Below are 26026 nucleotides of genomic sequence, written 5' to 3'. Positions count from 1 at the left end.
CTCCCACTAATCTTTTTTTCTCTCCATAGTTTTCCTATTAAACTCCCCCTAAATCTGGAATTTTGTTCCTCTATCACCTTCCTATTAAGCTCCTTCCCCCTTGATCTTTTTTTCTCTCTCCATAGTTTTCCTATTAAACTCTTCCCTAAAACTGGATCTCTCGTTTCTCCATCACCTTCCTATTAAGCCCCTTCCCCATTGATCTTTTTTCTCTCTCTCTCCATAGTTTTCTTATTATTATTTTATTATTTCTCACATTTATATCCCGCCCTTTTCACCCGAAGGGACTCAGGGCAGCTTACAACAGTGGCAACAATTAGATGCCCATTCAAACCAATATAAAACAGCACATAAAACAGTTAAAACTATTAAAAACATTATGAATTAAAATATACATTTTAAACATATTAAACATATTATTAAATTCCCCCCTAAAACTGGATCTCTTTTTCCTCCATCACCTTCCTATTAAACCTCCCACTAATCTTTTTTTCTCTGCATAGTTTTCCTATTAAACTCTCCCCTAAATCTGGATTTCTTTTCCCTCCATCACCTTGCTATTAAGCCCCTTCCCCATTGATCTTTTTTCTCTCTCTCTCCATAGTTTAATTAAACTCCCCTCTAAAACTGGGTCTCTTTTTTTCCCTCCATAACCTTTGCAGACATGGATTCTCTTTCCACTTGCTCCCCCCACTTTCCTTTCCATTAATATTTCCTCTTGTCTAATCCCTGGTCTTCCTCTCTTATCACTGCCCCCCTTTTATCCATGTGTTTTGCTTGCTCTTAAGACTAAATATTGGGAAGCCAGGCTTGCCTTGCCTTTTGTAGAAAAGGCTGGAGGAGGAGAAGTACCTGGTCTCCTTAATCCTGTTCCCTCCTTCATTAATTCCTTTTGCCTGTTTGTACCCTGCCCCCATTTCCAGAGATGGTGCTAAGTGTTACTGAAAAGAGGGTTGTGGGGCACTTCTTTCTCTGTTTCTCAAGGAGAAGCACTTGGGGAAAAAGAGAAAGGAGTGTTATCGAAGGCTTTCAGGACCGGAATCACTGGGTTGCTGTGAGTTCTCCGACCCTGGACCTTCCACAGATATATCAACCTCCCTTGCCTAGTTTCCAATATACCTCACAATCTCTGAGGATGCCTGCCATAGATGTGAGTGAAATGTCAGGAGTGAATGCTTCTGGAACATCGCCGTACAGCCTGGAAAACTCACAGCAACCCAGAGAAAGGAGTGTTTCCAAAGAAAGATCAGGACCCCAGAGCCCCTCTGCCAGTTAGCTTCCTCCTTGTCGGAGTGTTAGTTAACTCTCCCTTTTCCCTCCCCCAATCTCCCTCCCCTTGTGGTGTTTCTTCTCCAGGTTTGGGGTGCGTAGTGGGGGGTAGCTATGTCGGATGACGATTCGAGGGCTAGCACCAGCTCTTCCTCATCTTCATCCTCCAACCAACAGACCGAGAAGGAGACAAGCACACCTAAGAAGAAGGAAAGTAAAGTCAGCATGAGTAAAAACTCCAAGCTCCTCTCCACCAGTGCTAAGAGGTAAGGATCAAGCAGAACTCTGTCTGGTTGAGAAACTTGTGGCTTTTCTCTCCCCATCCCCTTGTACTTTTGCTTCTTCTGTAGAAATGTGAGTCTTTTTCACACCAATATTGTCACTTATTACTCAAATGCGTTCTTTTCAGTTAAATAATCTTTTTTTTCTTAATTCACCAGCATTGTCACCCAATCCCCAGATGTGTTACCTTCTTCTTCCTTTTTTATAATCTTTCTTCTTAACTGTATCTGCAAGCTTCATCCCACAGCCTGTCTATATCGCTTGCATTCAGGGGCAGGAAAGTTCAGAGGTGTGACTTGAAATCAAAATGTTTCTGCCTAATTCCTTCCCTGCTACTGACTTACACCATACAGCCTTGAGCAAAGCACTTGGTTTCTTTACATACCAATAGATGTGGATGATGACAGTAGTCTAGGTGCAGGATTGCTGTGAAGATTAATTAAGATTTGGTGGCTGTTTTGAGGCCCTCTGATTCGAAGCAAGACTAATCTTCCTGGGGGTGAAATGTTGCTTTTTTTTTGTTGTTTGCATTTAGAAACTTCCCAAATTTTCCAGAATTCAAAACTTTGCTTTTAAATCTTCCTGCAAAAATACTTCAGTGCTTCAAATAAAAGCCATCGATTTTAATGACTACTGAAAATATTTCTATGGTAGTAATGTTGGTTTCATAATCCTTCTAGTGTACCTTGAATGACTGAAATTTGAACCAGTCTTTTCAGCAAGTTGTCTGATGGGTCTCCTGCTCTTCACCTTGTTTTTATTGATATTACTCTGACCCAGTAAGTCAGCAAGGAGAGAAGGGGCCTCATATTGGGAACTTATGGAGAGGAGAGCAGTGCTTGGTATTGGTTGTTAACTGTTTTCCCTTTGGGAGGATGGCTCAAAGAGAAGGCCCTGAACATAGCCTTCCTTTTACCCTCTGAAGTGATAAAAATCAATGGTAATTCTGTTACTGATGTAATTGATGATTTGCTTTCCTTCATTTTCTTTGGTGTAGAGTGATCTCTCCTTCTTTTCCTGCCGTTATTCTTGTGGTGGCATTTAGATGATCAGTTAGAATGCCGTGGCTTTAAGCCTTTGGGGAAGCCAGTGTGATTCATTGATTGATATGCTTGATATGTCTGGGGTATTGTCCTGCTGATTTTCAAGTCAAAGTGTGTCTCCCAGCCTGTATTCCCTGACCATAAAGTGAACATAAGTATAGTCTTCACTGCAGTTTTATTAGGAAGAGTACTGAGGTTAGAGTGTTGACTTGGCTTTTTCTTAGTAGATGTATGCCACTTGTCTTTATAACTCCCAAAAGATGTTATATGAAGAGGAACTGCAGCCTTCTTACAATCTGTTTCTTGTTTTCTTGTCATAGGATTCAAAAGGAATTGGCTGACATCACCTTAGATCCACCTCCAAATTGCAGGTAAGTGTGATGCATCCGCTTTAAATATTATTTTATATATTTTAATAAATGTGTGGTCACCATCAATGTATAAGCACATATCTCATCACATGTTCTGTTGGCAATAGGATCGGTAGCAAGTTGTGTTGTTGCTCTGTGTTTTCTTGCTGTGTTATCATTGGGTGCTGCCTGCAGGAGGGCAGGGCAATGCAAGGTACATTAACATTACGTCATGCATCTTCTTTAATTTAATTGTGATACACAACAGAAGATGTGAGATTGTACTATCCTGTGTACTATATATATTCGTATGTTTGATTTAAGGAATACTGGAGAATGCTTGGTTGTATTTAAATCTAATTTTCACTTGTGAATGATGACGCAAGGTAATCATTTGTGAATATCTTGAATGGCAAATAATAACTTCTCATGGGATTTGAACCTTTGGAGACATATTTTAGATGTGATTTTCTGTTTCCTATATACATACTTTATGGTACTTCAAAAGTGTTACAGTTTGAATGCATTACAAATTGTCATTCTGCCTGTGTGTGTTGCCTTCTCTCACTGGTTCATTATAAAGGGACATGAATCTCAATGTCATGCTTCAGTTTCATCATCTTTTTATAACTTGTGTTTCTGATCACATCACTTTTACTATTATTCAGCTTCAGGAGAAAAGAAGGGGAAAGACCTGTTGGTGTCTTTCCATTAAAAGTCTTTGTACAGAGCAATAATGTATGTTGTAGGAGTGGGATTTGAGCTCATTGCTCAGCATATGCACCTTAAGAGCAGGCATGTAATCTGGTGAAAGCACACCCCGGGGGATGTCATTGCCTTTTATAAAATGAGTGTTTGAGCCATGTGTTAAAAGATTTAAACACTTTCTGTAAGTACCTGCTGAGCTGCTGCTTAGGTTATCGCTTAGATTTTGCAGTACTTTTGCATTTAGATATTGGAGAGTAGAGCACCTTTGATTCTTTGTTGCCTCTGTTAATTAAACAGGAAGGGGAATTCCAGCATCATCTATCTCTCTTTAGGATGCCTTTTTCAGAGAGGATCTTAGCTGTGAAGAGATACTGATGAACAGAGATTTAGATGTTTTCTTTCTCTGTACCAGTTTTGAAAACAGTTGCTTTTGATGAATCCATTGAAAATATTCACCTTCAAATGTGTTTGAGTGCCCTGTGTTTCACCCACTCCCATGTTTTTTCCTCCTTTTTAATTGATCCTGCAAACAGTTGGTGCCATTGCTAAAGTTTAGTTCTAAAAAACACTTTTTGTGCGGAGAAGCCTGGAGGAGTATATGAGGCCAAGGGAGGTCTAGGCTTAATGAAGGGCCGCCCTGTTTATTTAATAGGATCAGCTAAAGACCTTTTTCTTTCTATTGGCTAAAGTCCCCATTGCAAAGGATCACAAACATTACCAGTGACTGATGCCTGGATGTAAAAAAAAGGAGAAGAGAATGACATGTTTGTATTAAGGTTTTAAAGTTTTTTAGATGGTCATGGTTTGATAAGAGAAACTGAAAAATTGCCATGCAAATGACTGTTGTGTTCCTGAAGCTTCATACTGCTTTAATTCTTAGCCGCTGTGAATTGCCGTGTGTCTGTGCATCCAGTGTTGCAGTGGTCTTAATTGCATTTTCCCTTCTGGATCGAAGTTTGTGTCCAAATCATCCCAGTAATCTCTCAACAGTTTTCTCTCTCTAGCGGCTCGTATGTGAACTTGGTGTCTTTCAAGACTATGCTAGCAAATTATCTTGTCAGAATATAATGACTGTAAATGTGGTTTCTTATTTCACTAGTGCAGTCCATTGGGAATCATAAACTTGAAGACACATACAAATATGTTTGTTTTGCTTAAGGCTTTTGAGGAGGTAAAATTCAGTTTATGCTGTAAGTGCTTTAAACTATCCTGTGATCAGAGGAATCTTGCACTTCAGAACATATAAGTGAACAGAGGTTTAGATGTTTTTAGAGTCTTCTGTGTATGATTACTTGAGAGAAGTCTGTTAGCCTTGATTTCTGCTCATAATTGTGCTGGGGCAGAGTTTTAAAAGAGAGGCAAATCTTCAAGTTCTACTGTTTCTGATATAAATAGTTTTCGAGTAACTGTATTTCAGTATTTTTATATTGATGAGTGCTAGAATATAAAAGACATGGAACACTCATTTGTTCTTATCTTTACTTAGTTAAAGTGTTACTGATATCTTGTTGGAGCAGAGTTGTAAGGTGGTTTAGAAAAGACTAAACACATTTCACAGCTTTTGTTTGCATACAATTAGTATATGCTTGAAAAGAGCATTTTTCAGTAAAACATATATTCTGGCAGCATATGTGTTGTAACTGATATAAGTATCTTTTGTGAAAATATATTGTAAAACTTCCAGTTATTCAGTAGAGATCAAACTCTGAAACATTGTTAAAGGAGATGCCTCATAGGTGGCAAAAAGGTGTGTGTGCCCCGTGGTTTTGTGGACATGAGGCCAGTTTTTTCTTTGGATGCATCCTGAATAGCAAATGTGTGTGTGCCCCTGTATGTCTGTTCAAGCTGCTTGTTAATTTATGGCACCCCAAAAATTTCATAGGCAAGGAGTACTACATTGTGCTCTTAATCCTGTACAACCTCATGTTGCTTTTATTCAGATTTTGGAAAATACTTAATGACAGAAGTAGGCAATATGGCATATGCCTCTTTTGGGTTTTGTAAAACCTGATTTTGAATATAGTGAGTGGCAGAGATTCCAGTATCTGCCCGGTGGTTTTGTGGGCATGATGCCAGTGTTTTTCTGGGTGCATCCTGAACAGCAAATGTTTCAGAGTGGCTTTTAGTATAGCAAAGGAGGAATGTGTGTCCTAAAAGTTATCAACAATAAAAACCAGTGAGTTTTATTCGATTTCACATGATTTTGGCTTTGTGAATGGCTCTCCCAACAGAACCATTTAAAGTATTTGGTTGTTCCATATCATCCTCCTTTTTCCCTTTCCATGTGATCTGTTTATGAAGGTAGACCATGGCCAGTTAACGTTTTGCTTGTGTTCTGCCTTTGTTCAATTTGAGAATGCTTGGTTTGTGTATCATGAAGCTGACTTGTCATAAGCTGTATTTACAAATGACATGAAAAATACCTGTTTTCCCTTCACTCTTGTGAATATGTCTAACCTTGAAAATAGCCATTTTTAATTTGAAACATAATATGTAGAAATAGCGCAAAGAAATCCAAAGCATATGGATTAATATACATCCTATTATTTCTGTAATAGAGATTGGCTGGCATCCTGTTCATGAATTACGGTACAATAGTGTAAATTTGACTAACATCACAATTCACTTTTTAATTGTTATGGAGATCAGTACTCTGTTCCATCATGGAACAATAAAACTGACCCCCAATCTATCTTTTAAGCAGTACAAACTCCCACCCCTCATACTGCCATTTCTATGTTATTGGAGAACAGAGGGGTAGCTGGAAAGTTGCCCAGCTCTTTTGCTGCAGCTGGTCTTGCTGGAAGAAGCTAAACCGTAAGGATATCCCAAGGCCCCCTGTAGCTGTGTCTCTACAGGAAAAAAGCTGGATATGTCCCCACTTCTCTGCTTGCCCACACCCTCTCTGACCAAACAGAAAAGGTCTTGTTGGCAAAGTAGGATTTTGAGGTTCACGGGGGTGTCAGGAGACATAGATATGGAAGTATAGCTTAGTGATAGATGCACATCTCTTGTTGCCACCAGAGTTTTAAAAATGCACCTCTTCAGTTGCTGGCTGTCAGTGTAATAGGATACCAAGCTGATTCTTTTTTTTAGATTACCAGTGCAGAGAGTGAAGATGGTAATAGGTAATATCTGTGGACAGATGATGTGTTAGCATGCTTTTAGAGATATAGGGAATGTTGTAAACAATTATTGCATAATCGCCTGTTGACTCTAATCTGTTTAGGGCAGGATCTCAACCTTTGTTTGGTAAGAGTTTATAGATAACAGTATATTTGATATTGTACGTGGTGTTAAAATTTGTTAATAATGTAATATAGCTGCTTCTGATGGTTTACCATACCAGATTACTCTTATATTGCTTCTTTTTTAACAGTAGTAGTAATCTTTCTTGCTCCCAAGGCCTTCCCCTTTGCTCCATACCTGATAACGATCTTGGTGGTTGTAGAAGCTTCCTCCTGCACTCAAATGGCAGTATTTTTCAGAGGATCAGGTTTCGGTTCTCTTATTTATTGACCTCGACTTGAATCTTGGCTTGAAATGCTCCAGATGTTGACAGAAAGTGCTTTTCTTTGTTGACCTGGTGCACTTTGGGAATGTGCACTGAAGACTCGAAATTGCCCTGACTCCACTGACTTGTGTACACAATGATTATAGTGCGGCAGACTGAAGAGCAACAATAAATGTGTATGAAAAAGAGAAGTAGACTTCTGAGCAGCAAGCCTGTCAAAGGGGTTATGGACCAAGCATTATATGAACCCCCCAGAAAGGGAAAAGAGAGAGAAAATTCTTTCTCAGAAAGAGGCTTTGTATAAAAACCCTTAGTCTGCCAGGGTTGGCAGAAACATTGCCATTTTTTATTTGAAATACTTGTGTTCTTTTAAATGCCATCTTTTTAGTTAATATTAAGGAGTTTCTGTTTGTTTTGTGCATTTTGATTTGCTAACTCAACACTTCTGAACGAGTCTCCATGGAAGGGTGAGCAGCCTCCATTTCCCTTGTCGATTTATGAAATTGCTTTGGTTCTTGCAGTTATAATGAGAGAGTTAAATGCACATTTTAACTTTGGTTTAAATAGAAGATGAGGCTTTAATATTCAGAGGACACGTTGGCTATGAAGAAATAGTATTGCATACTAGAATTCCAATAAATGTCTCTCTCTAAAATATTCAGTAGCAACACAGAATTTATTTGGGAGTTTTGTGATCACATTTACATTAATTGAATAGAAAACTAAATCAGGTTAAATTGTGGGTTTTTTAATGCCAGTTTGTAAGTGTGCACAAAATTCTGAATTTAATAGGCTGAAGTAGAAACACTCAATTAAAAATGATGACATAGTCTGAGTAAAACTGGCACTTCTGAACAACTCTAATATTTTTCCTCTCTAAATTACACAGAAATTGTTTTAAAGCTATTTTCAGAGATCTTTAGAGAAAATAATAAGAATAATGAATAATAATGATGTTAAGGCAATACAGGTTGACCATTCCTTATCCTAAATTCTAAAACTCAAAATATTTCAAAATTGTCCACATGCGTGGCTAAGATAGTGGCACATTTGATTTCTAATGATTCAGTGTACACAAATGCTTTTCATGCACAATTGTGTTAAAAGTATTGTGTAAAAAATTACCTACTGGATATGTGTATGAGGTGTATTTAAAACACAAATGAATTTTGTGTTTATTTGTGGATCCCTTCCTCAAGATACCTCATTATGTACATATATGCACATATAGATATTGTAAAATCCGAAATGATATGAAACCCTAAATGTTTCTGGTCCTAAGCATTTTGGATAGGGGATACCCAACCTCTATTCACTTAGGAATGAACCCAGTTGAACGTACTTCCTAGTAGACCTGCAGTAGGCTTGAACTTTAACGGTATCATTATATCCCTTCAGATATAGTTTCCTGTATGTTCAGTCCATAAAAATGGCTATGAGCCTTTTAACAGCAAAACAATAAGAAGCAAGAACTCAAGGAAAACATAGTGTCATGTTAGGAAGTAATACATAATATGACATAGGAAAAGAATAGCATGTTAGCATATGTAAATGTGGAAGATGGTACTGAGGAATGTAATGTATCTTTGAAGGTTGTGCAGCAAGAAATTCTGGGTGTATTTCTTTTTTGCAGCCCTTCTCCCCTCACCCCCCACCCAAGAAGATCTGACAATAGCATTGAACTCTGCTTTTACATTTTAATTAATCCGTGCCCTGAGGCTCTGCTTCTTTAAACACTTATGCTCATATAGTCTATCAATGGAACTATGTGCAAATGCATGTTTTAAGAGCTGATATTTGAAAATATAGTAAAGTTTTTTTATTTCTCTGGAAGTCTTAAATGAGTATTTCTTAAGTAACTATTGCTTGAGTAAACCCTGTAAAGGGTTTCTGGTTCCATGTAATGCAGAAATTCTCTGCAGCTGTTAAACCAAGATGAGAGTTTTGCTTTTTCTTTCCTTTGTTTGATGGCTTGAAAGAGACATTGGTGAATGCCAAGTTTATTTTGCATATGTATGCTTTCCTGGTTTGAGGTTTTTTTGGAGGGAGGGCACTGATGACGTGATATCAACAGCATTTAATTAATGTGCAATACCTGAAAATCCTTCCTTAACAGGAAGAATAGATACATAAGCCATAATGTATAATGGGGTCTGTGTGGCAATATTGATAAATAGACTGAAAGATATAGCAGTCGTATTTTTATTAATTAAAAATCAATTGATATTGATTACGATTAGATGCTGGTTAGCACATGTTATTGGAGAACCATTTTCAGATTTATTCCCTGAATTAAAATTAAAACCAGTACGTAAAATTATTTTTCATACTCTGTTGCTGTCAGTTTTGAACATATTTTCATGAGACAGGTCTGATTAAAATCCTCACTATTATCTGATGATAATCATGTACTTTCAGATTTAATTATGGCATCAGGTTTGTGCAAGTGTTTGATCATATCAGATCTTAAAAGTTTGATATTGTTCACTATGCAAAGGTGACAAAACCCTGCCTGGATTTTTGTTGATGTGTGCCGCATTGTGTTATGTATATTTCTCTGGCAATGTTCCTTATTCCGCCTGATCTGTGGGGAATCTCATTTCTCTTCTTAAAGAAGGACTTACTCTTCAAATCTCTGTAATTTTGAATTTTCCATCTTGGAAACCATGGTCCCTTTAACATTGTGTTTTCACAGCACCATAATTCTTTTCTAACACCCATGGCTTTATCCTGTGGAACACTGAGATTTGTAGTTTGGTGAGCTACTAGAGGTCTTTGGCTTATAATTCTGTGTGCGTATGCCTGCCTTCAGATTCCCTGTTGATTTATGGTGCTCCGTGGATTTCATAGGGTTTTCTTAGGCAAGGAATACTCAGAAGTGATTTTGCGAGTTCCTGCCTCTGAAATGTAGCCTGCAGCACGTGGCATCTTTAACAATCACCTATACAAGTAGTAAGCAGGGCAAACAAGAAATCTAAATGCAGTCACACACACACCCCCCACCCCCCAGCTTTCATTGGGGCTAGAGCAGGCATGGGCAAACTTTTTTGCCTTGGGGCTGCATTGTGGGTCCAACTGAGAGAGCTGGGCTGGAAGGGAGAGGGCCCGTTTAGAGGGTGGGGCCAGAGGGGGGCGGTGCAGGGCCCAGGTCATCCTCAGGTTATCTTCCTGGCATAAGGATGTGGCTACTCTCCCCATTCTTATGCGGGGGGGGGGGGGGAAGACATGTGGTAACTGCCCGATCCTTCTCCCTGATCCTCCTCCTCCAATCTTTGGGCTGTCCTCCGAGTTGCTCCAGAGGGCTCTTAGCCGTTGCATGCTTTCCTCGGGCTGTCCTCTCGGCATAAGGATGGGGCCGCTTGCACCATTCTTATGCCGAGAGGAGGGCGAGATATGCGGTGGCCAAGAGCGCTCCAGCGGGCTCTCAGCTGCTGCATGCCTTCCTCTCCTGTCCTTTCTGTATAAGGGTGCAGCAGGCCACTGTGTCCTTATGCTGATAGGACAGGAAAAATGAGGAGGGCCTGAAGTAAGTGTCCAAGGGGCCGCATCCACCCCCTGGGCCTTAGTTTGCCCATGCCTGGGCTAGAGGCATAGGACTCCTGTGAAACTGAAAAACCACAAACAAAGAAATTGCTTTTTTTAAAAACCCAAGAGAACACTTATCCAGGAATTTCCAGATCTTCAAGCACTTCTCTGTGGTCAACGTTCTCTGGAAGCTAAACACAGAATTGCATTGGAGCACATGGAGATTCCTATGGGGGTGTTCTAGCAGTAAATCTCATGGTCCTACAGACTGTCAGGAGAATTTTGACCATATGGTCACACTGGAGGACCTAGAAATTCCTAGAGAGAACTTTTCCCATCAGATAACAACAACAACAACAACAACTTTATTTTAATAATCCGCCTCCATTTCCCTGGAGGGACTCTGGGCAGTTTACACGGGGACCAAACCCGAAACAAGTGTACAAAGTATAAAATGAAATACACAAACAACAGTAAATTAAAAACAAATTAAAACTACTGGATAAAACATCATAAAATACACCCATGAACATCAGAATCAGTTGTAAGGGAGAGGGCAGGGCTTGTACAAAACACAGGAATAATAGGACCAGGGATGGGAATAAAGTGCTGGAAGCAGGACAGTAAACAATTTGGGCTGGGAAATGATAAATTACAAACTGACCTATTGTTCAAAAGTGCATTGAAACATCCATGTCTTCAAGTCTTTGCAGAATGTGAACAGGGTGGGGGCTAGTCTGATTTTCCTGGGCAGAGAGAGGGGCCACCACTGAGAAGGCCTCTCCCTTGTCCCCACCAACCGTGTTTGTGATAAGCAGGACCCGAACCATCACTTACTGTAACCCATCCTCCTTTAGTTGGGGGTCATCCTTGGGCAGCAGCTGTTAACATTTATTGACTGTGATTAGTTGGGAATAATTGGAGTTGCACTTTGAATTCAGCAGCCAGTGGAGCTGCAGATCTATGAATAATCTAACCTCCAAAGTCAAAGCTGAAAATGTGGAGGGAGAACTGTACAACTCTCTTACCTACAAATTCCAGGATTTCATAGGATACTGCCTTGACAGTTGAAGTGGAACCATAGTACTATAATTGTGTAATGTAAAAGGGCTCCATGTGATTTGGTTGATGATTCGATAATTGTCAAAGAAAACCTTCCAGGCTTTCAAAGTAAGGCTGGAGCAGCCAACATTTTTCAGTACTGACTTGAAAACAGTCTAGAGGTCTTTAAGTAATTGACATGTTTATGGTGAAAGCGGTTAACAGGATCATCAATTCAGATTGTTAGTTGCATTCTATTTGTTCTGCAGTAGTTTAATTCCAGAATTAAAACAAATGGAATGTAGGCAACATGGACTATATTTGACCAAACTATCCCCCCCCCCCCCCCCCGCAGTATTCCAATTGTTTCTGAGACAGAAACAGAAAAACGGTTGACATTGCTGCCTGGTACTTGCAAGGGTGAGAGAAGATTAACGCGAGCATGTTAAGTACAATACACGATGCTCTCTACACTTTGAATGGCTCAAATTACATGTTTTGAAAAATGAGAATTTAGCCTGTCTTGTTTAAAAAATACTTCTTTTTATTTTTAGTGCTGTTGCCAAGACTTGATCCAATTTATCGCCGCAGCCTCAAGAGCTAAAAATATGTAATTCTATGAAGTACAGCAGACTTCTGTGTTATGTACTGAATTTTTCAGGAGGCTGCATTTTTCCTTCTGAGGACAAGGTCTATAATTCATTGCTAGCGTACTTACTTTGACTCCAGAAGACCTGATGGCATCTCTGTTTGTTTTTTTAATTATAGTAGCAAGGCTAAAAAAAATACTTAATTTCCAGTTCCTGGTTTTGCCTTTGCTAAGCTGGTGGGTCCAATATGTGTTTTTCTTACAGGCCCCATCACTCCTGGATAGCATGAACATTTGATATGCTGGTTGACGGGAGCTGCAGCTCAAAACTTCTGAAGGGTGCCATCTCAGGGAATGCTGTTCTTAAGGGCCGCTGACAGAGTAGATAATATTGGGCTAGGAGCAATAGTCTGACCTCATATATGTTAGCTTCATGTGCTCACAGTGGAAAGTTGTCCAGCAGTACTATAGGCTACTATTTCTGGGAGCTGGGAGCTGTTGGTAGCAACAAATTGGTCTGTTGATTCTTGTCAAAAACAGGGTTTTCTTAGTTAAGGAGGCAATAGCTAACCTGATTTTACAATGGGTTCATCGTGGCTGCCAGGATTTGGTTCCAGGATGCCACAGAGCTAGGAAAAAATACAGATGGTCATGCTCCATATTACGTTGTAGTGACATGAACTAGCACACTTCAATGTGTCTGTATTCCCATTGTGGCCATTTAATAACATGGAGCATGCCAATCTTTGGTTAGTGGACTGGATACTGTGGATCCATGGATCCGGAGGGCCCATTGTATTATTTTTTCCCCCATTCATGTTCTCTAGCCTGGTTATTCACTAATGAATTGAGAGCTGTGCTGATTTGCCTGCTAAATATAAAAAATATATTGTAGGAGCTGTTTTGGCAAAAAGTGAGGTGTGAAATTTCTATCTATCACTTGATTTTTTTTTATTTAATTATATTATATTTTTGACCCATTAACAAAGGATTTTAGTAACACTTAATAGTGGTCCCTATGCAGTGTGCCTAACATTATGGGTACAGTGGAAACAATGTCAGAACCCTGCTACTAGAGCCTGTATGTGGCTCTGAGTTTCAGGGTCACTGACATTGATAAGACACCTGCGTCTCAGGACTCGGAGAAGAAACGGCTGCTGGACTTGGCGGGGAATTCGCGCGGGGTTTTACTGAGCGGGAAGAGACTTTTCAAATGAGGGGGAGGGTATATAAAGGATGGTTGGCCGGAGTCTCCCATTCTTGGCTTTTCGGATGTTTATGTTTCCTGCAGTAAAGTTTCTGGTGATATCACAGAGAGTCTCGTGTGTTCATTCAGGAGCGGCTGTGGTGAGCTGACACTAAGCCAAGAATCTAGACACCATCCCGCCGTAGCGGTGAGGTGTAACATGCAAGCGGAGGATGAAGAACTCTTGGGCGCAGGAGGAGGAAGGTCGGGAAGGGCCACTCCCGAGCCGGACGCTGAGTTCCACCAGCTGGCGGCCCTGGCGTCATCCACCGCTTATGCCCAGCCAAATGGGGTAACCCAGAGGCGTGGAGTGGTGCGGGGAGACAGCACCGGAGGAGAGGAAGGTTCACCTTCCCCAGGCCCACAAAGGATGGTGTTTCTGGAGGAGAGGATGTCGGCGATGGAGACCACCCTGGCAGTAATGTCGAGGGCGATGGAGCGCCTGGCGTTTTTGGCGGAGCCAGAGAGAGGAAGGGAACTTCGGGCTGGCTCAATGTGGGACGTGAGCGTGGGAAGCAGCCAGGGCTTTGCAGACCTCCCAGCACCGAAGGGAAGGGAAATGCGAAAGGAGCCCGGCGCCCGGCCTAAGACCCAACCAAGCCTGACGCGGGTGGAGGAGAGTGACGACGAAGGGGAAAAGCCTCCGAGAATCCCGGCTACGCTCCCAGCTGAGACCCTGGTGCCCCTGGCGAATGCCGGGCGTGGCACAGGGCCAAGAGAAACGGCAGCGGGGCCCACTGGTCCGCAAGGGGGCTTGCGACGGGCGGAGAATTGGGGATTGCCACCACAGGGACCCCTACTGAGACGAGAGGAACTAAGGATCGAGTTTGGGGGAGAGTCCTCTGAACTGGATTTTTTCCTTACCACGGTGAGGGGCTATATGGAGGACAATGCTCACACTTTTAGAACGGAATCCAGCCGGATACGGGCCATTGGCGCAGTGTTGAAGAGGGGAGCGGCTAGCTGGTACGTTCAGCTGCACGCGCGGCGCGACCCATGTCTGGGGTCAGTCCGACGCTTTATGGGGGCCCTGGAGACCCGTTTCCGAGATCCATTGGAGCAGATACGGGCGAGGGAGAAGTTGAAGACCGTCTCCCAGGGGCAGAGGTCGGTATCTGAGTATGCGGAGGAGTTCCAATGCCTCGCCGAAAAGGTGCCGGAATGGTCTGCAGTGACAAAGATGGAACTCTTCAAAGAGGGGCTCAGGCGGGAGATCCTCTCCTGGGCGGTGCATCGTGATGAGCCTGAAACACTGCGCGGATGGATTCAGCTGGCGGGGCGCGTCGAGACATCGCTGGCCCAGGCGAGGAGGCACCGAGGAGGGCTACAGCAACGGCCGCAGATGAAAGAGGGGAGCCGGAAGGAGGGATCAGCCCCAGCCGGGAGGAGAGCGGAGCCGACAGGGAACGTGAGCGCCAGCAGGAGTGGCTGCTTTGTGTGCGGCCGGTTGGGCCACAGAGCTGCCGAGTGCTGGCAGAGAAAAGGGGAAAGCGGAGGCCAGCCCAAACCAAGAGCCGTGGCAGGAAAACGCGCCGAGGAAGAAACACCGATGAGGCACCATTCGGGGGGGTTGGTAAGTCAGGACAAAGCTATGATAGTGGTCCCCATTCAGCTTGAAAATGGCAGCAAACAAGCAACCTGCAAAGCGTTTGTGGATTGTGGATGTTCCAGGAACATCATTTCCCCTGAATTAGCCGAGGGATTAGGATGCGAAAGGACGAACCTAGAATCCCCAATAGCATTTTCGCAGTTGGACGGATCCACAGCATCAGGATCGTTAGCTAGGTACAGTGCCGAAGATGTAAAGTGTAAGATAGGGAGTTGGGAAGGAAAGGTGTCATTTGTGATATCACAAATAGCCAGCTATAATGTTATACTAGGCATGCCGTGGCTGGGGCAGGCCAACCCGCAAATCAACTGGGAGGATAAGAGCATGATCTTCGGGATGAGTTTGGAAGAAGGGAGCCAGGAAGTTGAGAGGGAGCCGGGGAAAAGGGGGGAGGAAGACTCTATCAGAATAGCAGAACTGGCAGATAAACTACCCCCAGAGTATCGGGATTTTGTGGACGTGTTTGACGAGAAGGAAGCAGACAATTTCCCACCGAAGCGGAGAGTTGAAGTGAAAATAGAGCTAGTCCCAGGAGCAGAGCTTCCCAAGGCAAAGATATACCCGATGTCGGCTAGGGAAAAGGAGGAACTGAGAAAGTACATTGATAAAAACCTAGCGAGAGGTTTCATAGAACCTTCGAACTCCCCTTTAGGGGCACCTGTGTTGTTTAGGAGGAAAAAGGACCAAACGCTGAGGCTCTGCATTGACTACAGGGGCCTGAATGCAATCAGTACTGTAAATAAATACCCTCTACCCTTAGTGAAGGACTTGATCGCCCAGTTATCAGAGGGACAGATATTCACTAAATTGGATTTAATTGAGGCTTACCATAAATTGCAGATCAAACCAGAGGACAGGTGGAAGACGGCCTTCTCCTGCGCCTTCGGATTATTCAATTATTGTGTGCTCCCATTCGGTTTATGCGGGGGAGGGGCCGCGTTCATGCAATTAATCAACGAAGTGTTGCATCCATTATTGTACAAGGGAGTCTTTATTTTTTTAGATGACATATTGATAATGTCTCGGACCAAGGAGCAACACGTAGAACTAGTCAGGGAAGTCCTACAAAAGTTGAGGGAAGCGAAGCTGTATGCGAAGCTTGCCAAGTGCGAGTTCAATAAAGACCAGATAGACTTTCTGGGGTATAGGATTTCCTCCCAGGGAGTGGCGATGGACCCTGCGAAGGTGGAAGACGTAAGGGGGTGGGAAGCCCCCAGAACACGGAAGCAGCTGCAATCCTTCCTGGGGTTCGCAAACTTCTATAGAACATTTATCAAGGACTTTGCGCGCCTCACTTTGCCATTAACGGATTTGTTAAAGACTAAAGGCAGGGGAGAAACAGCCAAAGTGAAGGCCCCAGGGGCCAAACTGACCTGGACAATAGAATGCCAGGAAGCTTTCGAAGCCCTAAAAAAGCGTTTTACCTAGGAGCCTGTCCTACAGCACCCTGATATGTCTAAGGCCTTTGTACTACATTGCGATGCGTCAGACCGGGCATATGGGGCAGTTCTGCTGCAGAAAGACGAGGGGGGGAACCTGAAGCCATGTGGCTATCTGTCGAAAAAATTTAGCGATACAGAAAAAAACTGGCCGATTTGGGAGAGAGAAGCCTTAGCGATTCTGAAAGCACTAGAGTGCTGGAGACACTTCCTGGAAGGAAGTGGAACACCGTTTGAGGTGTGGACTGATCATAGAAATTTACAGTATCTGAGATCCCCTCGTAAACTATCAGCGAAGCAGATTAGATGGGCCCAATATTTCAGCCGTTTTGATTTCAGACTCAAGTTCTTCCAGGGGAAACACAACATACTCGCTGACGCTCTCTCTCGGATGCCTCAGCACGGGGGAGGAATTCAGGAATCTGAGGGGAGCCTTTTCCTAGATAAGCAATGGGGCCTGGCAGTACTGACTCGAGCACAAGCAGCCAAAGAAAACAAACGCACTGCCATTTCCACGGGGGGAGGAGAAATATGGGAGGAAGAGTTGAAGCGAGCATATGGAATGGACAAATGGTTACAAACGAACAAAGAACAGGGAGAACTGTGTGGGGATTTGGTGTTTGTTAATAAGAAATTGTATATTCCTGAATGTTTAAGACAAGAAATGTTAAGGAAATGCCACGATAACAAGGGTGCAGGTCATCTAGGCCCCACCAGGACTATTAAACTGTTGGCCAAACAATGCTGGTGGCCCGGAATGAGGAAAGACGCCAGGGGGTACGTCACGCAGTGTGAATTATGTGCAGAGGGCAAGACACCACCTGGGAAGCCCCAGGGGCTATTGCAGAAGGTGGTGGAGCCCATGAGGCCATGGGAATGCGTGGCAATGGATTTTGTAGGCGAACTACCCCCCAGCAGAGGCCACAGATACATTTGGACAATATTGGACCTATTCTCAAAACAGGCACACTTTGTGGCCCTGCCAAAACTCCCCTCGGCTGAAAAGCTCGCTGATTTGTATGTGAAGCATGTATATCGCCTACATGGGTGCCCTGACAAAATAATTAGCGACCGGGGAGTCCAATTCACTGCAAAATTTTGGGGAAAATTCTTACAGCTGTTAGGAGCGGAAAGGAATCTGAGCTCGGCTTTTCATCCCGCGACCAACGGGGGGGTCGAACGTACCCAACAGACACTGTGCCAATTCTTGAGGATGTACACCAATTATAGACAGGACGATTGGGCGGACCTTCTTCCGTTTGCTGAGATGGCTTTTAACGGGGCCGTACATTCGGCCACAGGTCGTGCCCCATTCGAAATAGTATACGGACAGGAGGTGGCACCTTTCCCCAGGCTACCCGAGTGGAAGGAAGGAGAGGGCCAGACCGACAAGGAATGGCCGGCCAAAATTAAACAAGGGTGGCAGACCGTGGTGAAGGCATTGAGGGAAACACAAAAGAAGTACAAGCTCTTTGCAGATCGTAGGCGCCGAGAGGGGGACAAATTGGGCGAAGGAGATCTGGTTTGGCTGAGCACAAAAAACCTGAAATTGGGGTTCCCATCTAAGAAATTGGCTCCACGCTATATAGGGCCGTTCAGGGTAGCGAAAAGAATAAACGAAGTGACCTATGAGCTGAAGCTACCCAAGGACCTAGGGAAGGTACACCCGGTATTCCATTGCAGCCTGTTAAAAAAGTATAAAGGAACTCTGGACAGCGGAGAACAATAGTTGTGTTTAATCTTTTCCTTCCAGGACGAAGGGGAGGAGGACGCCATGTCAGAACCCTGCTACTAGAGCCTGTATGTGGCTCTGAGTTTCAGGGTCACTGACATTGATAAGACACCTGCGTCTCAGGACTCGGAGAAGAAACGGCTGCTGGACTTGGCGGGGAATTCGCGCGGGGTTTTACTGAGCGGGAAGAGACTTTTCAAATGAGGGGGAGGGTATATAAAGGATGGTTGGCCGGAGTCTCCCATTCTTGGCTTTTCGGATGTTTATGTTTCCTGCAGTAAAGTTTCTGGTGATATCACAGAGAGTCTCGTGTGTTCATTCAGGAGCGGCTGTGGTGAGCTGACACTCTTGCCTTATGTCAATGTAATTGTAAAAAAATAACAACATTGTTTTCATTTGCCTAGCTTCAAGGCTCATCTAAAGGTTTGGAGTGCTTACCTGCCTATTTTGATAAACAGGATTGCATTGTAATAGAGCATGTCTAAAGAGTGTGTAGAAGTAGCTGAAACGGTGGAAATGAGACAAAAAGAAAAATCTATACTGTGTGTGGAAACAGTGTTTAGTGTAGCATGACTTTTATTTGTGCCAAGTGACTTGTAAAACATTGCAAATAGAAGTCTGCATAGGCATTTGTGTCCCTTCAGAAACAGATTGTCCATAGGGTCCTTGTCACTAGCATTTCACCCATATGATTGTTTTGTTTTTTCCCCAAAATTTACCATTTCCAGACCTTGCCTCGAAGAGCAACCAGCCAGAAGGCTCTGTTTTTTTGGATAGGCTAAAAGGGTGATAAATAAATAAAGAGCAGACAATTCTTATAAGTATTCTATAAAAGGCACACTGCATTACCCAGAATTGCAACCTTTCCTAAAAGGGCCAAACAACACCTTGCACAGGCTATATCTTTCATCGATCTTCCAACTCTCTTTCTGTAAAGTGAAATTCCAGTTGTAGGGCACTGCTGTTTGTGCTGAGCAGCAATGGGAGATGGAGCTGAATTCTTTTCCCTGCTCTATTGTTTGAAACAAAATCCCACTCATCCTCCTGAAAACAGCTGTTCATCCTTTAAAAGAGGAAAAAAGGCATGTTTACATCTTTGAAAGGAGAGTCGTGTGTACCAGTCTGAGCCAATGTGATAGTTTGAATGAAAACTACATTGTTTCACCATTTAACCAGTATACAGTATTGGACATTACAAGGAATTGCCTTCCCATCTTTTTATCACCTGCTCTCACTTTGATCAATAAATTGTTGCCATTTACACAGCCTTTTCCTTCTGGGATTTAGTTGTGGGAGAATCCATGGATACCCATAATATATAATGGTGTAATGAAATGGTGTCTTAGAAAATGGTTTACTATTTGAATTTTTTTTGTTGGGGGAGAGGATTTTCAAGCCATGGATTGTTGATTGAATGAATGCAGAATCCATGGATATGGAGGGCTGACTACTGGATTGCTCAAACTCCCTTTTCTGAAACATTGAAAGTAACCCTTTTTAGGTAAAAAGGTAATTCTATTTTTTCTAGATTATAGAAAAATAATCTAGCTTTCTCCCCAAAGCTGGGAAAGAAATACTTCCCAAATTGCTTGGGCTTTTCAAGGTCCAGGTATGAAGGGTTTTTTTAAAGCAATGAGATGCTTGTGGAGACTTGTGGTTCCACAGAGTGAAATCCTCTTGACCTCCACCCAAAGTAGGACCTATAATGTGCCACCTCCCGTTCTATGTCATATCCTTCCAGCAGATAATAGACATATTTTCAGTCTTTCTGAAGAAATTTCTTCTGAGACAGACTTCTCCTGATAGCCTGATATTAGTTATTAATTTTATAATGATGATATTGGGTATTTGACTATTCCAGTTGACTTTACACTAGTATAAAATCTACTATGAATAATTAATATGGTTTTTCAATAAAGGGTAAAAAAATTCTTGGCTCTGGGTTTTATAAACATACCAGAAATTTCTGAACTTGTTTATTATCTTTATTAGAGCCACTTGGAAGTGCTTTGAAATTTGTAGTATTGCTATCAGACTTTATTGAATTACAAATATGATTCCGCTTTCTTTCAAAAATGAGCATAAATGTCAATAAGTGGAAATCAATGCTGTTTATGGTTACTGAGAAAACTGCAACAAATCTTGATGGGAACAAAAGGAAAATCTTTATTCTGAGACCAAAAATTGCATCTATTTTTTTAATCAAAATATTTTCCATAGCAAGCAATTCTTATAATTGCTAGAATTGAGAGAGAGGTATTTGAGGTTCATAAAAATAAGTGTGCATACAAAATTATTTGATAAGACATCAGTTCTGGCTGTTCTAATGCTAAGTATGCAAATGACCTATATATAGACTTTTAATATGCCAAGATTATTCATATGTCTGTTTTTTCTTCTTCTCTAGTGTGGTACACCTCTTGTTTCCTAAATGGACAGCTAGTGTAAAGAAAAGCTACCATGCCTGAAGTAGCCTTGACAGACTCATTTATAATCTGTGGTGGTTGGGGATGGCAGCAGTATGTTTTAATTATAATATTACTTTACTGTAGTAGATCCGTTTCAAAGGACCTCAAATGGATATGTCTGTAGAAGCAACTACAGTATAAATCTTACAGATCAGTACAAGGAGTTGTTTAATCAGAATTCTGATAAGTCCAGTGAATTCTTTGAATCTGTTCATGGGTAGACATCAATTATATTAGCTATAACCTGAGCATACTTCCGCTATTAAGTTTATTTCAACTATGTCTTCAAATTTAGGGCATAACAGGAATAGACAAATACATGAGTTTACTAAGTTGATCCTTTCCAGATAATAACCTTTTTACTAATCATTGAAATTGGAATGTTTTGAGCCACTTGGAGTCTCCTGTAGGAGAGATAAAGTGGAGTATAAATATAATAATAATAATAATAATAATAATAATAATAATAATAATAATAATAATAATAATAATAAGTGAATTTTATTTTAATGTCCTTCATGTTGTGGATTCTGACGCAAGCTAGCTGTGTATTGGGTTATACACCTCTTCAGTGAATTGTATTTGCATATTCTGTCACTTTTTCCCAACAAGTGTTGCATTCTTTGAAGCTGGCTTAGTTTTTTCCAGGGCCTTCTCTTCATCGTACTTTTTTACTGCAACTTTGTTTCTGAGTTTTAGATTCCTTGGTTATGTTTTTTGTGGCGGATGTGTATTTTCTTCAGTTTAATTTAAGAACTCTTTGTTATATGTCTATTTCCAACCAATGGCAAAAGTATTACGAGGGTTTCTTGACAAGATTTGTCCAGAAGAGATTTACTTACCATTGCCTTTGTCTGGGATTTGAGAGATTCACCTAGTAGGTTTTATGGCCAAATAGGACTTTTTTAGTCCAGGTACCTTTTATATACAGTTCTTTTGCTTGAGACCCATGAAGCAGCAGTCTGTACTTGCTTCTGTGGCTCTTTTTTGCACTTTCCAGTCATAGTTACTAGTTCTACATTATGTGAGGGTTCATCTCTCCCCCATTTTACCAATGTTACTCTCCCAGTTCAATGGCTATTGTTCATAGTTACACTAGAACTTGTTGCTCTTCTCTGCATTTTAACTTCTTTAGCATTTTGTATTCTGTTCGTGTTGCATTATTTGCCTATCTATATATATAAAAGGGTAATGAAATTTCGGCCTAGGACAAAACAACAAAACTACACATCCCAGAAACACTAAACTTGGCAGCACAACTTCTCATCCATGCCTCTACGTTCATACAACAAAAAGAAAAGAAAAATAAAGTATTAATTAGAGGGAGAGGAATAATTGTTTTTATCCAATTGCTGCCAGTTCAAAGGCTAAGCTCCGCCCACTTGGTCTCCTAACAACCCACTCAGCCCAGGGGACAGGCAGAGTTAGGCCTCACTTAGGTCTCTTCCCCACTGCCTATAAAATACAGATTAGCAGATTTGAACTGGATTATATGGCAGTGTAGACTCAAGGCCCTTCCACACAGCTATATAACCCATTTATAATCTTATATTATCTGCTTTGAACTGGATTATCTTGACTTCACAGTGCCATATAATCCACTTCAGTGTGCAGTCGGACACAACTGGACTTAATGTCAGGAGAAAACCTTTACCCTTTACCTTAACTACCACCTAAATACTTTATGTCTCATACCACCATACTTCGCCACAGCAACGCGTGGCTGGGTACAGCTAGTGTTTTATAAAATTGTTAAGATTTAGATATATTAAGTTAGAGCTTGGTGAAGCTCCCATTAAAGCAACGGGTAGAGTCAGGAACAACACAAACAAGAGTCTGATGGCTGGAAAAAACAGAACTTTGGGACTTCTGCTTCTGCAAAGGCTTGCATTCAGACTTGAAACTGAAAAAAACCCCTATCTCCAGCCTCCATTGTCCCATTTGCTTTTCAGCTGATAAGCAAGCCTTACTGCCTGGCAAAGTATTTGTTAGAAAAGGCATGTTTTCCTCCCTGACAATCCCACCTTCCATCATATGTGATAAATGATGTTCGATCCAACACAGCATGAGTTGCTGGTGAGCAGCTTTGGATGGCTCAATCCCTTTACCTTTTTCTAAGCCAGAGGCTTAGCAGAAGGAGAAGACAGAATTTTTTGCAGCTTGTTTCACCAGGTTGCAGTTGGAAAGCTGATGATGCTGGCAGGGGTTGCTATTTCCGAAAGCTGCTTCTCCTATCTCCTCTGCCCATGCAAATGAGGAAAGTGCACAATAAAAAAGTTTTAGAATTCTGATCATTGTGTTGTGATTAAAGACACTAACGTATATGATACTGTTGGAAAGTTCTGAAGGGCTTAATGGAATTAAATGGCAAGTTATTAAAGGGATTCAAACCCTAGCACTTGCATGTGAGACTCGTTTGGAGGCATGGTTCTGCTTTAATGCAGAATGTGCTTGCATTTCCCTGTATCATGGGATCATATCCCTTCTCCATGACTGATGTGCAAAATCATGAGTTTCCAGGGCTGCCTACATATGTGATTTTTTTATTCTTAGCCCCCCCTCTACACTGCCATATAATCCATTTTCTGTATCCAGATTATCTGCTTTGAACTGGATTATACTGCAGTGTAAAGCAGATAATCTGGATTCAGAAACTGGATTATATGGCAGTGTAAAACAGATAATATGGATTCAGAAACTGGTTTATATGGCAGTATAGATCCTACCTTAGTGCTGGATATCTTAAAAGTAACGGCCTCCTTCTTTCAGTGGCACACTCAATGTTTTCAATTTCTGTATTGGGCACAAATGAAGCTGAGTGGCAGTTCTGAGGCCGTGTCCATACTGTGCCATTTCAGTGTTCTTGAAATGCCTCATGTTATGCCTTTAAAGGTAAAGGTAAAAGTTTCCCCTGACGTTAAGTCCAGTCGTTTCCGACTCTGGGGTTGGTGCTCATTTCCATTTCTAAACCGAAGAGCCGGTGTTGTCCATAGACATCTCCAGGGTCATGTGACCGGCATGACTGCATGGAGCACCGTTATGTCCCCGCCGGAGCGGTATCTATTGATCTACTCACATTTGCATGTTTTTGAAACTGCTAGGTTGGCAGAAGCTGGAGCTAACAGCGGGCGCTCACTCCGCTCCTCATATTCGAATCTGCATCCTTTCGGTCTGCAAGTTCAGCAGCTCAGCTCTTTAACATGCTGCTCCATCGTTAGGCCTTTAGGATACAAATACTTTTGGTCCTTGATGTGGTCCTCTAGCATTTCGGGAGAAAACCTTCTTAACTCCTTAACGTTTTCCTATAATAACTTTGTAGGTCCAGTCATTGCACTTGTAGACACTTTCCTTTTATATATAGGACATCATGCCCAGTATATATATTGGCCAGACTTCAATTACCAGCATTCCTCACTATTGACTATGCTGTCTAGAGCTGCTGCCATTAGAGTCGAACAACTGCACAATTCCCATCCTGATTTAAACCTGTTCTTACACCCATGATTCCTGACATTTCTCATAAAAATAAATAATGTTGTGACTTCCTCAGGTGTTGTAGTATTTTTCAGAATTTAATTTAGTTATTCTCCTAGTAGGATTATTAAATTTTACTGTTGTAAGAGGATAATGTTATTTAACATCTGTTTTATTTTAGATCATTCCCGGTGTAATCAAATATCCCCTTTACTTGATTTTGCCCCTTTGGCTTTTCCTCCTTGATTTATCTTTGAGTGATTATTCTTGACCTGTCGGTTAAAATCATAGCTGTGGTGCCTCTTCCATGATGTCAGTTTTTGAATGCATTGAATTGGATTTGGAGTCCATATGCACAATTTATAATTACTCTGTTGAAATAGATTGCATATGAAACATGCTCAGTTGAAGATTTGTAGCTCTTAGCAGGTATATACACTTATCATTATGATTTAGGGAATAGGTATGCAGTACCTTAAGCTCTTTGACTGTTTCCCTCTAGTCCCAGTGCCTTTTCATTTCTACAGAAGAGAAACAGAGACTTACATCTGGTTCCATGCCATTTCTTTAAATGCTTGGACATATATGGAAGATGGGTAGGAAATCTTTCATTAACTTTTCTGTACTAAGATCTGAAGATAAGTGTATGTAATGTATGAAGGGGGGGGGGGGAAGCACATTGTTCTTAATAGGTTTTGTTTTGTTTTGCCAATCTGGAACTTTGGGTCCGTTAAATGCAATCATTTCATACAAACCTGCCATTTGCGCCTGCCATTCTAGTGTGTGTGAGGCCCAAAGGCCCAATTGCCTATTTTTCTGGTTCAAGACTCCCCTCTCCAGCAACACTGTCCCCACTTGCACTGCTGAAAGCATTTTCTCCTTTTTTGGCACACAGCCCCCCCCCCCCCTTTACGGGGCTGAAGTCAAAACAGGAGCAAGCAAAGCTTCTAGCAGCTGAGCTTTTGGGCTGGAGTTTTTGCCTGTGAGCTGATAAAGTCTTGTTTTGCAGATTGCTCATAGAGAGTTCTGCCATTGATCTCCTGAGTCACATTATGGCTTCTGTGTTCAATTTCTGAATAGATCTGTTGTACATATGCCTCAATAAGCCCTATAAAATGCTTTAACAATATCATAATGTGCTTTTCAATACACATACATGCTCTGATCTTTTGTGGGCTAATAAAAAGTTTGCCTAATTGGACCTGCATATCAGGTGCACTAATCGACCCCCCTTTTTGTTTGCAAGCATAAATATACCATTTAACTACAAGCAATAAGGACTGAAGTAGAAGTAGTATCTTGACTAAAAGAGTTTGAACCCTTGTGAAAAACCTTATATACCCCACCCTATAATTATCTGCTTTTTAACATATCTGTGTGGAAAATAAGCTCCATATTCCTCCTTGAAAGCTTCCTAGTTTAGCATATCTAAGTGTGTTTAAAGGACACTTCTGTTTGAAGTTGTCAAAGGAAGTTTGTTATTTCTGTTCCCTCCTCTTTCCTCGCTTAATGAGCTGAACATTGGCATACTTGGTATTTGTTATAACCTAAGGATATTTGTCTTTTGTTAATTTATGGACAATGACAAGATCCTTTGAAGTTCTAGTTGTGATTTAAATAATCCTCATTTTGTGGTGGCAGGTCTGTAATGAAAGGGTGAATAATAAGAAGGGTTGTCCATGTCACATACAACATTTGGTAGCGACAATCAATGAGTTCTAAATACAAGCAAAAATG

General features: G+C 41.6%; 1 protein-coding gene across 1 annotated transcript in view; it reads left to right on the top strand.

Annotated features, from left to right (window-relative positions):
- ube2e1 (ubiquitin conjugating enzyme E2 E1) overlaps window positions 1-26026 on the top strand; it is an 85030-nt gene that overhangs the window by 1263 nt on the left and 57741 nt on the right. Inside the window, exons 2-3 of the mRNA XM_003226221.4 lie at window positions 1357-1535; window positions 2915-2965. Of these exons, the coding sequence (XP_003226269.1) occupies window positions 1384-1535; window positions 2915-2965 (203 nt within the window). The 5' untranslated portion in view covers window positions 1357-1383. The remainder of the gene's footprint in view (window positions 1-1356; window positions 1536-2914; window positions 2966-26026) is intronic.

Source organism: Anolis carolinensis, chromosome 6 (genome assembly GCF_035594765.1).
Source record: "Anolis carolinensis isolate JA03-04 chromosome 6, rAnoCar3.1.pri, whole genome shotgun sequence".
NCBI classification, from domain to species: domain Eukaryota; kingdom Metazoa; phylum Chordata; class Lepidosauria; order Squamata; family Dactyloidae; genus Anolis; species Anolis carolinensis.
This window is presented reverse-complemented; position numbering and strand designations above follow the sequence as displayed.